This window comes from Lepus europaeus, unplaced genomic scaffold (genome assembly GCF_033115175.1).
Source record: "Lepus europaeus isolate LE1 unplaced genomic scaffold, mLepTim1.pri SCAFFOLD_98, whole genome shotgun sequence".
Lineage (NCBI taxonomy): Eukaryota > Metazoa > Chordata > Mammalia > Lagomorpha > Leporidae > Lepus > Lepus europaeus.
In genome coordinates this window covers 610,788-626,845 of record NW_026909622.1, presented here as the reverse complement: position 1 = coordinate 626,845, position 16,058 = coordinate 610,788, and the positions used below count along the sequence as shown (strand labels likewise).

The 16,058-nt window shown below is 37.8% G+C and overlaps 1 protein-coding gene and 1 long non-coding RNA gene across 2 annotated transcripts; both read right to left on the bottom strand.

Annotated features, from left to right (window-relative positions):
* Positions 1-1,177: 1,177 nt before the first annotated feature.
* LOC133755747 (zinc finger protein 268-like) lies at positions 1,178-5,181 on the bottom strand. The gene is given in 2 exon segments (XM_062185768.1): positions 1,178-3,271; positions 5,102-5,181. Coding segments are annotated over 2 exon segments (1,956 nt in total). The 5' UTR covers positions 5,136-5,181; the 3' UTR covers positions 1,178-1,349.
* Positions 5,182-5,480: 299 nt separating this feature from the next.
* Positions 5,481-15,679, bottom strand: LOC133755748 (uncharacterized). The gene is made up of 3 exons (XR_009865478.1): positions 15,537-15,679; positions 7,347-7,404; positions 5,481-5,573 (listed from the first exon to the last, which is right to left on the bottom strand). It is a non-coding gene; the product is annotated as an uncharacterized LOC133755748 (long non-coding RNA).
* Between the last annotated feature and the right edge of the window lie 379 nt (positions 15,680-16,058).

Sequence of the window (16,058 nt, the reverse complement as noted above, 5' to 3'; positions counted from 1 at the left end):
AAAACAAGATCTACCAACAGATACCAGAGAAATAAAGAGAATCACCAGAAATTACTACAAAGTTCTGTATGTCAATAATTGGGAAATGCAGAAGAAATGGATAGATTCCTGGACACAATCTACTAATATTAAGTCATGAAGCCATCCCTTGTCACTGAATCCCAATTCAGTCTCACACCCTATTATTCTCCACCCAAATCCCTGCACTCAACCACTCGTTTGGTAGAAGCAAACTTGAAGATCCTGTATAAAGGAGTTCATCTCCAACTTTTAACACCCACCCCCACCCATAGCTTGCCTAAGATATAAAAATGCCCAGACCCGGGAGTCTTAACCCTCAAGCCATGTGTTCATTCTTTGTTCACACTGGCAATTGATCAACCACTGTGAGTTAATTTTCTTTGAATAAATTCAGACTTGCTGAATTTGCATTTGTATCCAGTCTCCTCTCTGTTTCTTCTCCCTTTTCCTTATAGGAGTACCCCTAACATCTTTGTATAAAGCCAGCATCATTATTCCTGAACCAGAAAAAGATAAAACAGAGAAAGAACTACAGACTAATATCTCTGATGAACACCGATGCAGATATCCTCAACAAAATACTAGCTAATTGAACCCAACAACACATCAGAAAGATCATTCACCTGGACCAAGGGGTATGTATCACTATATGCAGAGATGGTTCCACATTTCCAAATCAGTAAATGTGATTCATCCCATTGCAAACTGAGGAACAAAAGTGATATTATCTCAGTTGATTCAGAGAAAGCATTTGAAAAAATACAACACCCTTTCTTGGTAAAAATCATTAAACAAACTGGGTAGAAAAGGAGCATTTCTCAACACAATCAAGGCAACTTATGATAAACCCATGGCCACCTGTGTGAATTCTCTGATGCATTATAAGTTGTGACTTCTGGCCAAAGGTTTTCCCACAGTCATTACATTCATAAGCTTCCTTCATTGTGTGAATTCTCTGATGTTTGATGTGGTCTGACTTTTGGCCAAAGGTTTTTCCAGTCATTGCATTCATGGTTTTCCCCCATTCAAACTCTCTGATGTTCAAAAAGGTCTGACTTCTGGCCAAAAGCTTTTCCTTAGTCATTAAAGTTTCTCCCCTGTGTGAATTCCCTGGTGCATTAGGAGTCGTGACTTATTGCCAAAGGCTTTTCCACAGTCATTACACTCATGTTTCTCCCTTATGTGAATTCTGACAAGGTGGGATTTTCACAAAGAATTTTCTACAGGGAATGCATTCATAAGGCATCTCTCCTGTGTGAATTCTCTGATAGATTATGATCTGTGACTTATATCTGAAGGCTTTTTCAGACATCACATTCATAAGGATTCTACCCTGTGTGAATTCTCTGATGTTTGATAAGGTCTGCCTTCTGGACAAAGGCTTTTCCACAGACGTTACATTCATAAGGTTTCTCCCCTGTGTGAATTCTCTGATGGATCATGAGATGTGACTTTTGTCCAAAGGCTTTTCTACAGTCTTTACATTCATAAGGTTTCTCCCCTGTGTGAATTCTCTGATGGATCATGAGATGTGATTTAAGGCTGAAGGCTTTTCCACAGTCACTACATTCATAAGGTTTCTCCCCTGTGTGAATTCTTTGATGAATTATGAGATGTGACCTCTGGCCAAAGGCTTTTTCACAGTCATTGCATTCATAAGATTTCTCTCCTGTGTGAATTTTCCGATGGATTACAAGATGTGACTTCCTGCAAAAGGCTTTTCCACAGTCATTGCATTTATAAGGTTTCTCTCCTGTGTGAATTCTCTGATGGGTTATGAGGTCTGACTTCCTGCTGAAGGCTTTTCCACAGTCACTGCATTTATAAGGTTTCTCTCCTGTGTGAATTCTCTGATGAGTTATGAGATTTGACTTCTGGCCAAAAGCTTTTCCACCGTCATTACATTCATAGGGTTTCTCCCCTGTGTGAATTCTCTGATGTATTATGAGTTGTGACTTTGAGCCAAAGGCTTTGCCACAGTCATTACATTTATAAGGTTTCTCCCCTGTGTGAATTCTCTGATGTTTGATGAGTGCTGACTTTAAGCCAAAGGCTTTGCCGCATTCATTACATTCACAAGTTTTCTCCCCTTTGTGAATTCTCTGATGCACTCTGAGATGTGACTTCTGGCCAAAGGCTTTTCCACAGGCATTGCATTTATAAGGTTTCTCTCCTTTGTGAATTCTCTGATGGGTTATGAGTTGTGACTTATAGCTAAAGACTTTTCTACAGTCATTACATTCATAAGGTTTCTCTGCCATGTGAATTTTCTGATGTTTGATGAGATCTGACTTCAAACCAAAGGCTATCCCACAGTTATTACATTCATAAAATTTCTCCCCTGTGTGAATTCTCTGATGCACTCTGAGATGTGACTTCTGGCCAAATGCTTTTCCACAGTCATTGCATTCATAAGGTTTCTCTCCTGTGTGAATTCTCTGATGCATTACAAGATGTGACTTACGGCTGAAGGTTTTTCCACAGTCATTACATTCATAAGGTTTCTCTCCTGAGTGAATTCTCTGATGTTTCATGAGTGCTGACCTCAAGCCAAAGGGTTTGCCACAGTCATTACATTCATAAGGTTTCTCCCCTGTGTGAATTCTCTGATGGATCATGAGATGTGACTTATGGCTGAAGGCTTTGCCGCAGTCATTACATTCATGAGGTTTCTCTCCTGTGTGAATTTTCTGATGCACTCGGAGATGTGACTTCTGGACAAAGGCTTTTCCACAGGCACTGCATTAATAAGGTTTCTCTCCTGTGTGAATTCTCTGATGTATTATGAGTTGTGACTTATAGCCAAAGACTTTTCTACAGTCATTACATTCATAAGGTTTCTCTGCCGTGTGAATTTTCTGATGTTTGATGAGGTCTGACTTCAAACCAAAGGCTATCCCACAGTTATTACATTCATAAAATTTCTCCCCTGTGTGAATTCTCTGATGCACTCTGAGATGTGATTTCTGGCCAAATGCTTTTCCACAGGCATTACATTCATAAGGTTTCTCTCCTGTGTGAATTCTCTGATGCACTATGAGATGTGACTTCTGGCCAAAGGCTTTTCCACAGTCATTACATTCATAAGGTTTCTCTCCTGAGTGAATTCTCTGATGTTTCATGAATGCTGACTTCGAGTCAAAGGCTTTTCCACAGTCATTACATTCATAAGGTTTCTCTGCCATGTTATTAAATTTTTTTTCTTGAATTTTCTTATTGGTCCTAATTATGTCATCACTTTTCATGGCAACTGAAATGAGAAAAAAATTCACTGAATCACATATAAATGCTTTATCCTGGAATACTGATGTAAAGGGAATGAAGTTGCTTGTTATCTAAGTGGCATAAGATGTTAACATAATCAGTAAGACACTTATTTATACTTATTATATGGTTTTTGGGTGTACCAATAGATTTCCAAATGTTCAATCATGATTGATCCTGTTTACTACTTGAATTTTATTCAAGTATGGCAAAATGGCTTTCCTTGTTAGATTTGTTAATTCACTGCTTAGGGTGCCTGCATCTCAAAATAGTGCCAGTTTGAGCTCTGGTTACTGTGATTCCAATAAATCTCTAGTGTATGTAAATTAGAAGGCAGCAAATAATGGTTCATGTGCTTGGGACCCTGTGATATGTCAGGGAAGACTAGATGAAATTCCAGCCTTTTGGCTTCAGACTAATCAGATCTAACTGTTGTAGGCATTGGGGGCTTGAGCTACTAAATGATCTCTCTCTCTTTCTCCTCTTATTGTCACTGTCTTTAACAATGATGACAGTACTATAAGATGTTAAAGAATGGACAAATATTTAGTATATTCCCCCATTGCCCAGCAACTAGTTTTTTTCCCTGTCCTTCTTCTTTAGTTAATTTTTATTAAAATGTTATGTTTTGTGCTTCCCTATTTCGACCATAAATATGGGAATGTTTTACTGGATCAGTTACTTGCACTTGAAGAAGAGTGAAATGTGTCTGTACTCTAAACAGGATCAAATTTAAGAGACAAGATTTGAATCTATAGTTGTCTCATGTTCAGTCTTCCCAGGTAAACAGCATTTGAAGGAATTTTCAAATGAGAAACTGCATTTATCTGCACTCTATGACAGCTTCCCCATATTCCTAAGGAAATTTAACATCTTCAGCTTCTCAGAATGACAACAGGTACAGAAACATCACACTATACCACCTTGGGTATACACTCCCTAAGAGTTTAAAGAATTTGTTTTTGCAACCCAGAATGTGTTTACCTTCTTTGAAAAATGTTTTCTAGCTGATTCTGAAATCACCAGCCCTGAGTATCACTCTTCAGTTTTTTACATAAACACACTTATGTGATAATTTGACCTTGGGATTCAGAATCTCAAGACTTTCTTGGTGAGTTTAGGATCAGTTATTTTCATGTTTCTATACAAGTGCATGCTTAGCTTCAGGATTTCTGATGTCATTGCACAGAGGCTTACTTCTGACCTTCTCTTAGCATTTATTTATTTATTTATATGCTTGAGAGTCAGACAGAGAATTAGATAGAAGGGAGAATGAAACAGAAGATTGACAGCCACAGGCTTTCTCCTCCAATGTTTCTAGCAACGCATTTTTTCTTATTTTATGTGAAAGGCACTGAGAAAGAGAAAGGAGAGAGAGAGAGTTCACATTTATTTGTTCAGTCATGAGATCCTTAAAATAGCAAGTTCTGTGCCTGGTCAAAACCATGAGTGGGGACTCAATCTGAAACAAGTTTCTATAACTTGCTAAACTGACAAGAACTGAAGAAAAGAATAAATGCATGAAAGAAAACATATCAAATACAGAGAAGGGCAATGTATCTAACCTAGAAAAAAATCCTTAGCAACATCAGAAAAGGATTGGAATTTTATTTTTTTAAAGCAAAGGATAACTTAATCAAGAACAAAAGAGTTAGAGATATAATGGCATCCCTAGAAACTCTAGAATCCATTGTCTGATGCAAAAAACCAGCTTTCATCAGGAGTAACACTTGGGAGAAATTCATAGAAAGAGCCTCACTCAACATCCTCTGTGCTCTTTCTGCCTTGGCTCCCTCATCATTATGTACATACTGACCTGGAAAGCTCTGATTTAGGCACTCATTCACCATCCATGGCTCTGCTTCTTGCTCCAACTTAAAAATCAAATCAGGTTTGGTAATGTAGTGCCCTATTAATAGAAAAATGTAAGCTTTTGTGAAGTCATTATCTTGAGTTATTTAAAGGACTACAGCTTATTCCATGAACTATGCAACAAATGTTCCAATTTGAGTCCTTTCCTAGATGGTAGACATTCAGATTATTCATGGACTCAAATTCTTTACCTGCCCACCATTAAACTTTATAAAGTTTATAAAGTGTTCACTGATTTTTCAAACAGCAATAAAATTTTATCATTGGGCATGTGATGGGTGTCACTCACCCAAGAAGAGCAGGCTGCTGTAGGTCTCCACCATCACATCCCTGTACAGAATTTTCTGAGCTTTGTTCATGTTCTGCCATTCCTCCCAGGTAAAGTAAACAGCCAGGTCTTCAAATGTTAGCATCACCTGTAATAGAACACTTCTGGTCAACACATTAACTCTGTCACAAAACAAACACTGACCATTTTTATTTTATACATAAGAATTAAGGAAGAAAGAAGGATGTAGTTTCATTTTAGACTTGAGCATTTGGACAGCCACACAGAAGCATTCAGCAGGGAGTCAAACCTATGGTCTAAAGACTGTGAAAAATGCCCCAACTGGAAGAAAACAGGAGTTTCAGGTCACAAAGGGCCACATCTCTCAAGGGGAATTGCACAGCAGCCTGAAAGGAAGACAATGTTGACTCTTGAATGAGCTATGTTAAGGTGAAGAATGTATTCAGGTGAAAAGACAATAAACCATCAGTGGAGCTATGTTGGGAATGAACAGAGAAGAATTTCCAGAAAAACACCATGCAAAGTGACTTCAAATATGGCAGAAAAAAATATTTAAAAAAAGGCAGGCATTCATCTTGGTGTTTATGATGCCAGCTAAGATATCCTACTTCTACTTCAAAGTACCTAGGTTCAAATTCCAGTGCCAGTTCCAGTTTCCAGCTCCCAGCTAATGCTGGAGAAGCAGTAGTGATGCCACCAATGAGGAAAATCTAGACTCCATTCCTGACTTCTGGCTTCAGTCCTGCCCAACCTTGGCTTGGTATGGTTATTTTTATAGTGAATAAGTGCATGGGAGCAATCTCTTTTTTCTCTCTCTCAGTCCATCAGCTTCTTTCTCAATCAAGCTCATAAATATTTCTAAATAAGAGAAGATTCAAGTAAGACAAAGAATAGAAAATAGCTTTTGACTTTGACTATGCTTATTCTACTAACATACATTTGAAGAACTGAGATAACATTATACCAAATTAAAGTGAAAACAATGGAATTAATTGCCCCAAAACAGAATTTGGGAAAGTGTGTAGTATCATCTGCATTTGTGACCAAGAGAAATACATAGAGATTTGTTAAAGAACTCACAGTAGTCACCAGCATTATGGTGCAGCCAGTTAAGCTTCCAACTGCAATGGTGGCATCTCACATGAAGACTATTTGAGTCCAGAGTACTCCACTCTAATCTAGCTCTCTGCTAAAGTTCCTGAAAGAGCAGTCAAAGATTGCTTAAGTATTTGGGCCCCTTTAATGAGTATGGCGACTAAGATGGAATTCCAGGTACCTGGCTTTGGTCTGACCCAGTCCCAGCCATTGTGGTCATTTGGGGAATGAACCAGTAGATGGAAAGTGTCTATTTCTCTTTGCCCATCTTTCCCAATCTCTGTAGCTCTGTCTTTTGAATAAATAAATAAATCTTAAAAAATAAAAGAACCTGCAGGAGATTCTTTTCCCCACATATTCCTGATCCTATCCCTGAATCAAATTCAGCTTCTCAAAACCATTAAGGACTGAAAACTGATTTGTGTTTTTTAGTAATAGGTGACTCTTAACCTTGCAGAATGCTAAGTGTTTATTTCCAGGGACACATGAAAACCCTGCTCACTACATCATCTTTGTTGTTTCAGACATTATGACCAAAAAATTTAGCATATTGTACTCAACGTTTCAACTCAAAACATGTAACAAATGTATATTTTGCTAAGGCAACAGACCAGAGGCCAAATAGCTGTATCTTAGATGATTGTAATATTTCATAATCAAGGCAAATTCATCATTCATCTTGTTTGTGAACATTCTCTGAGAATAAATTTTATGTTTATTTTTCCATTTTAATTAATAAACTATTATAATCTTCCTAAAATGAAAACTGACAACAAGCTGAGCAATAATTAAGAAAACCACTTACAGGGTATGTAATAATTTTGTTTAGTCTTGGAAATATGTGAAGGTGCCCAGAATCATACCTGGAAGAGAAGACAAATGGAAGGAGTTAAAAGAAAGCTTATCTGGTTTCCTTCTATATTGAACTGGGAAAAAAAAAAAGAATGAAATACAATGAATAAAGAGTAATGAATACATTAACCTAGGAAACATCATTTTCCCTGTGGAGAAATATTTAAACAAGAAAATATATAAAAAAGCACATTCACTTCTATTAAGTAGTAGAGATTAAACAATTATCATTGGCTTAATGAAAGCATTATCTACAAATTTGTAAAATAATAATGTAATATTGAGATAGTAAAATTTAAGGGTGATTGTTCAAATAAATGAGGTTATTAAAGAGATAAACATTATACTGTCACTAAATTTTAAACTGAAGAAACTTGTTTTTGAATTACCATTTTTCTATTAAAGCAAAAGTATCACACAGAATCCCATATCTGTGTGTACTTTAGAACACTTTATTTTTTAGACCTGAAATTCTATAGAAAGCATGCAATTTACAGATTCAGATTTTTTTGGCCAAAATTGCATTGGAACAAATATACATAATGTATATTTAATGCAGTACACATTACCAGTAATGATTCCAAATGAAACCGTTCCTGGTATCCATCCCTTCACAAGACTCTGGATTTCATTTTTCATATGTTTAACCCCCCAGGATATCAGTAAATGTGACAGAAACAGATAGTTTGTAAAGTATTTGCCTTCTCAGATTTTCCTTATGCTCTGGAAAGCCATGGATCCTGCCCATTGAAGAGATAGGGTGTTACCAAGATTTATCACAAACCACCAGACCTTTAAATGAAAGCATCTCTAAGGCATGAGTGTCAATCAGTACCTCAGATCAGTTCATCATTTCTGATCCCAAGCTGATGATAGCAACTGCCCAGATGAGCTCATACCAAAATATTGAATTAGAACTATAAATCAAATGGCTATTTGTTAAACTATTGTATTTTCTGATTTGTCCTATATCAAATGCTGATACACCCTGGTGAGCAGGGAAGAAAGTTCCATTACATGCAAAATAAAATAGAACTTCACAATCTCATGCAGAAGTTTCCATAAACATGGGACCTGCACTGCCACATGGCAAGTAAAGTTGCCACCTGGAATGCAAGCAATCCAGCTCCCTTCTAGTGGCCTGAGAAAAGCACTGGAAGAAGGCCCAAGTACTTGGGTAAATGCTGCTAATATAGGAGACCCAGATGAAGCTCTTGGCCTCAGCCTGTCCCAGCCCTGCCCATTGCAGCAATCTGGGGGAGTGACTCAGCAGATGGAAGATTAGTGTGTCTCCCTCTCTATATATATCACACTTTCAAATAATTTTTTAAAATCTTAGAAAAAAGCTTCTATAAACATGATCTGTGCCTGTCAATTGTGTCTTAGCAAAGCTGCTGCTACTAAAAAAATTTAGTCCTGGGAAATCACAAATTCATTGGAGATCATAAGATAATGCTTCACATTTCTGCTTATATGTGGTCATATTCTTTTTGTTTATATTTTAAGAAACTTATTAGCACATGAAATCTAATTTAGTATAATTTTACTGTTCATAAAATAGTAATTTTCTGAAGCTGCATGTATACTAAATATTGGATAAAACTTTCAAGATGAAATTGTTGACACTGAGTGGGAAATTTTGATATGCTTTTTGAAGTCACACAATACATATGTAACATCAGGATCAAAAGGAAAGCCATGCTCAGGGCAATCTTCTAAAGCAGTATTGGTGACAGTTTCTGAAATTAATCTGAAAAATAAATGTGTTTTTAACGAAGTGTGGCAAAATAGAAATCACCATCCAAAAGTTAGGATGCCAGGTATCTACAAATCATGTGACTCAAACCACTTATCTCCTGAAATGCAATTTATTTCATCTTTTTTACATGCAGAGACCCTCACAGATGTTCCTTGAGCTACCTGGAAGAATTACTAGTATACAGGGGGGCAGCAGCATAACTCTAGATACCAAGTGTATGGCAGACTAGGTTTCACAGACCTCCATTTCTGGAAATCATGAAAGCAGAATGAAGTAATGGGAATGTGGTAGGAAGCAATGTAGACAGTCACTCTCAGACATGACAGTTTATCTCTCCACCCCAGGCCACACCCTCAAGACCACTTAAATAAGCAACACTCACTAGGCCCTTGCCTTTATTTCTAATCCATTCCATTCACAACCTTTATTTTTTTTTTTTAAGGCTGGTCCAGAGCTTCCAATATCACCTGGGCTTTCTTTCTTTCTTTTTCTTTTTGACAGAGTTAGTGAGAGAAAGACAGAAAGGTCTTCCTTCCTTTGGTTCACTCCCCAAATGGCCACCACAGCCAGCACTGCGCTGATCCGAAGCCAGGAGCCAGGTGTTTTATCCTGGTCTCCCATGCAGGTGCAGGTGCCCAACCACTTGGACCATTCTCCACTGCCCTCCTGGGCCACGGCAGAGAGCTGGACTGGAAGAGGAGCAACCAGGACTAGAATCTGGCACCCATATGAGATGCCGGCACTGCAGGTGGAGGATTAACCAAGTGAGCCACGGTGCTGGCCCCCTGGGTTGTCATAACTTATGGATGAGGTAAGGTAATATCAGCTAAACCTTGTTCATTCTGGTCAGTATGATCAAGAACTGCTTGGACAGTGCAAATCTACGATCTTTGAATTTCAGTGACTTTTTTCTCTGCTCTGAAGCAGTAAGGTATTGTCTCAGAAAGCATCGAGTGTTATTCTGTTAGAAATGATTCTTATTCCTGGAGCTCCCTTCTTCAGGTATTATAAAACTTATTCACTTCCAAAGAAAATGGAACTGTCACTCAGTACCCAAACTTACATGTTCCTGGAAACTAGGTGTTGTATAAAAATCTATAATGTCAAATCAGTGCTGGTCAGTCTACACATTGTAGGAAACCAGAAAGTTCATTTGGGGAAGATATACCATGAAACCCCACAAATGCAACTGCCACAGAGTGTAAGTCAGCTTGCACATATCTCACAATGATTTCTCAGGAAATGTGGGGACATTTCACTAGTACTACTAATATACTTATCTTACAGATGGGTAAACAGTGACAGAGGTGCAACCTACATTCACCACATACACCTTTTAGCTAAAAGGGTCTGAAAACGCACTTCCATTCTGTGGCTATCTTGGATTAGACAGACTGTCTATAAGACTTTTGGAACTACCTTCTGTACACCTGTAGTCACACTGGTCTTGTGTCAGTACATCATTTGACAAAAAAATTCTTGAAAACCCAACCTAATTCATCCTTTCTCCAGCTCTAGAACTGAGGATCTTCCACTGGTGTCTTCCTGGAACAGCCACGATCTTTAGGGTGCATCTGAATAACAGATTCTGATACCTCAGATCCATGACTGTCACCTATGCCAGCAAGAGACAGGCACCTGTACTGCTCTCCAAGGTTCCCTCTACCCCCACACTGACATTCACAGACACAGAAACCACCCATACTGTTCTTGAGTAATATGAGGAAAGCCCAGCACCAGGAATTCAATTCTATGAAGATGATGGTAGTGGTTGGAATGGCACATTCTGAGAAGGAAAACAGAGGAGACTTTGCATGGTTCTGTCCTCCCGACATCATGGGCAGATGAGGCTACATTTCCCATAAAACAATGCAGACTTCCATTAGAAAGCAATAAGGATGATCCATATATTTACTGGACAATGAGCCTCCTAGGATACAGAGGTTGTACATCAGAACTTGTCTAACCACATGAGATATTCATATAATACTCCAATTCCATATTAATTCTTAGTTTGACAGATTTATACTTGAAAGAATCATAATTGGAGAAATTCAAATGTGGAAATGATTTTTAGAAATTGTCATGAAATTTATTTTGTGATGCTTATAATTAAATTGTGGTTCCAGAGCCTTTCTTACAGATGTTTAGGGAAAAAAACCCAAGAACTCTTTTTAACATAATACATTCACAAAAGAAACTAATATTCCTGAAAAACTAACTTTCAATCCTTTAAAATGGTGCTTGATCTTACCTACTAAAATAAATGTTTGCCATCAATGGACTGTTTTTCACAGTGAGAAAGTTATTCTAATGCTTTAAATGGATTAATATGGTTAGAAAACAAAGTGAGTGTCTTCTGAAATGTTTGTGAATATTTAAAATTGCAGTACCTGGTAATTCTATATCCAAAAGTTACTGAACTTGATCTATTCATCACTTCATCTAGTCATCTGTGTATATTTAACAAAACTTTTTTTTTTTTAAGAATTGCACTTAATTTGTGGTTTCTCCCACAAACTAGGCAAAGACAGGATGTCATGGAGTTCCTGCTTTTACTCATTTTCCTGTCTAGATGAGAATGGGCATGAAATTATGATCAACTTATTGGGGATTTGAGTGGTAGTAGCATAGACCATTGACTCTTGGTTCACAGCTATTGGTCAGTTTTCTATGTAAAATGTATTAATTGTGCTGTTTAAATTCTTGTATCATCTCTAATCTGGTAATTGCCTTTCAGTGACTTTATTATGCAAATTGAGGGAGGTCAGTCTTTTTTTTTTATATTTACAGAATTTTTTTAAAAAGATTTATTTACTTAAGAGACAGAGTTATAGAAAGAGAGAGGCAGACAGAGAGGTCTTCCAACTACTGCTTCACTCTCCAAATAGCCACAATGGCCAGAGCTGGGCTGATCTGAAGCCAGGAACCAGGAGTTTCCCCTGGGTCTCCCACACTGGTGAATGGGCTCAAGCACTTGGGCTATCTTCTACTGCTTTCCCAGGCCATACTAGAGAGCTAGATCAGAAGAGGAGCAGCTGGGACATGAACCGGTGTCCATATGGGCTGCTGGCACTGCAAGCAGATGCTTAATCTATTATGTCACAGTGCCAATGCCAGGACCTGTCTTGAGCTTCAATCTTAAGTAATTTCACCTCAGACATAGAAGCAAATTATTTCTTAGTTCCCAGCATCATACAATTTTAACAGAAAATCAAGTTGCAGGCATAAAAGAACTACAGTGGTATAGTGGATTCCCTTGTCCTTTCTAGGAGTTATTGCTCTATAGTGATAGCCACATACCTCTACCAGCAAAAGTTGCTCATTTTGGAATTGGAGATGAAGATTCTGTGGGGATTCCTGAGAAGAGAGAAAGTAGGAAGGCTACTCTAAGTTGTTGTTGATTGGCCTTTTACAACTCACTTTCTCTCCCTGGGTCATCTTAGTTATACCTTCTGAGTAATGGCTGGCATTTATAATTTCAAGCACTGAGTCAGAGAGAAGAGCTCTAGTACCTGATTAGTACTTATTGAAGAATGAAAAATATAGCCCCTGTGATATAAAGAGAGTGATGACCACAGAGAAATTAATTCAGGATCCCTCAAGGAGTAAAAATTGAGGTCAATCTTGAGCTACTCATCACTAATGGAAATATACAATAATGTACCAACCAGCATTGTTTCATCATGTTTTATTTTCTAATTATTTGATTCATTAACATATTTTTTAAAAACAGAGGATAACATTGAATGGCACCTTTCCCCACATGCAGAAAAGGTCTATTTCCTGATTTAGCATATTAGGTCAGTAGACACACTCATACATTTCCTTATGAATTAATAGCCATATTCACAAATAAGTATAGAATGTATCATGCAGAAAAGAAGTCACATTGTATGAGGAAATTAATTTGGAATATTACACTTACTGTGTAAAGAGAGTCTTAATATTCTTTTTGTTTTAATTTCAATACTATCTTATTAACCTGCACGTAAATGGATCTGTAAGGTGTGAATATTTTTGTTATATTCCTCATAGTAATTTATTTAAAAAATATGAATAGTAGATATCATATATCATAATGGAGCTCAGACTTTGTTATTTTTCTACTCATCAGTTTTAGTTTCAAAATATTCTATCTTATGGACTGCTGTATTGATTTTACATGTACACTACTATCAGTAATCTATATTCTAGGTGTACACAGATAATTTGTTGGGTACATGCATGCACCCAGGTTGGTAAGACAGTATTAAAATAATAACAAAAGGAATCCTAAGACTCACTTTACACGGTAAGTCCTACTTAGAGTTGGCTGCCCATGAGGCAGACGTCTGGGTGCTTTCCATTGTGATGCACTGAATTGTGTCTCTCCAAAGTTTCTATCTTCCAATCTCGAACCTGCAGTGTGACTCTATCTGGAGATGGTGCCTTTAATGGCACAATTAAAGTAAAAAAATCAAATGTGTGAGACTATAACCCAGACTTATGACCTTATAAGAAGAGAAACAAGAGATGGACATGAACAAAGGAAATATGAGATGGCACAGCAAGATGATATCTGACTGGATGCCAGAGAGTTGTCAGGAGAAAGCAAACCTACTGACACTTTGATCTTGGACTTTCAACTTACAGAACTATGTGAAAATAAATGTCTTTATTTAAACAATCCAATGTTCAGTAATTTGTTATGGTGACCTTGGCAAACTAAACAACATCTACCTCTGCCTGCATTATCTGCTGCCATGTACATGATCCACACAAGTTTTCAGAGAAACAAAAAAATTACAAATTGATGGGGCTAGCATTGTGGTGCAGTCAGTTAAGCCACTGCCTGTGGGGCTGGCATCCATATGGGTACCAGTTTGAGTTCTGACTCCTCCATTTCTTATCCAGGTCCCTGCTGGTACACCTGGGGAAATGGTGGAGGGTAGCCCAAAAACTCGAGGCTCTAAATCTATAAGGGAAATCCAAATAAAGGTCCTGATTACTGGCTTCATACTGGCCCAGCCATGGCATTTGTAGCCCTCTGGGAAGTGAATCAGCAGATGGAAGACATTTTTATCTTTCTCTGCCTCTCGTTCTCTCTGTGTAACTCTGCCTTTCAAAAAACAAATCTTTAAATAAAGAAGTAAACTATGGCTTTAGTATCTAAAGACCTAAACGAGAGAAAGAGAAAAAAAGCAAAAGATTAAAGGAAAGATATAACAAAAATGTAGATGAGGCTAGCACTGTAGCACTGTGGATTAAGCTGCTGTCTACAATTCTGACATATCATACATGTGCCAGTTTGTGTCCTAGTCACTCTACTTGTGATATTGAACCTGGGAAAGCAGCAAAAGATGGCCCAAGTGTGTGGGCCTCTGCCACCCACATGGGAGACCAAGATGAACCTCCTGGCTTCAGCCTGGCCCACTCCTAGCCATAGCAGTCATTTTGATCAATGACTCAATGAATGGAAGACCTCTGTGTAACTATGCCTGTCAAATTAATAAATATTTCTAAAGATTTATTTATTTATTTGAAAGGCAGAATTTCAGAGAAGGACATATAGAAATCATCCATCTGCTACTCCACTCCCCAAATAGTAGCAATGGCAGAGGTCAATAAGAAGCCAGGATCCAGGAGATTCTTCTGGGTCTCCAACATGGATGCAAGAGCCCAAAAACTTGTGGCATCTCCTGGAGTTTCCCCAGGCATATTATCAGGGAGCTGGATGAGAAGTGAGTGGAGCAATTGGGATATGAACCAATGCCAATATGGGATGCTGGCACTGCAGGTGGAGTCTTTATTTGCTAGACTACAGCACAAGCCTCAATAAATATTTCCTAAAACTTAGAGAAAGAAAATATGAGATGTATAAATTGTGGTTGCTTATATGAATGCATTTCTGAAAAGTACATAGCTTGATACAAATGAAACTTTTAAATTTATTTTTAAAAGATATTGATTCTTGTATCCTACACCATAAGATATACATCAACTTTAACAGGTTTTATTATGCACTTATTCATGAAGTTTCAGAGGTGCAATCAGTAGTGAGGCTCAAATAACTGTCTTATCCAGGGATCCCACTAAATTTAAGCACTATATTCAACAGAAATTTTAAAAAAAGTTTCAAAACATGTATCAGAAGAAAAATAAATAATTTACATGCTGCATCTCACTTTAACTATAGTACTGCCTAAATTTTCAAGTCAGATGTACTCAAAAAATCCCACAGCTGGCAGTGATGGTCTAACATTTTGAGTAATAAAGTTTGTAAGTTACTTGGCTACAGAAAATAAAAATTCATAGATCACAAACTAAAATTATTAAGACGGCCCTATACACACACAAAAAAAAAACACCAACTCAAGGTCTTCATGCATTAAAATTTTTTACCTCAGACTTAGAGAGAGGTCTTCCATCTGATGGTTCACTCCTCAGATAGCCACAATGGCCGGAGTTGCACCGATCCAAGGCCAGAAGCCAGGAGCTTCTTCCAGGTCTCCCACATGGATACAGGGGCCCAAGGACTTGGGCCATCTTCTACTGATTTCCCAGGCCATAGCAGAGAGCTGGACATGAAGCAGAGCAGCCGGGTCGTGAACCGGAGCCCATATAGGATGCAGGCACTTTAGGCCAGGGCATTAACCCCCTGCACCACCATGCTGCCCCTATTGGCAGCCCAATTTTATCTATTAAATCTGGAAAAAATAAATATCATCTCAAGTTAGATGACTATATCTTAATCCTATGTGCCACCCATTATGTCCACTGTACCATATATCTAATATCAATATATCTGATGCCTCAATAGATAAATGATGTGTCTCACTATTACAAGTGTGGAAACTGTATTTTGTTCAAAGCTTTAACCAAAAGTCTCTCAGTCTCTGCCTTCACTTTGAAGGAACACTTCTA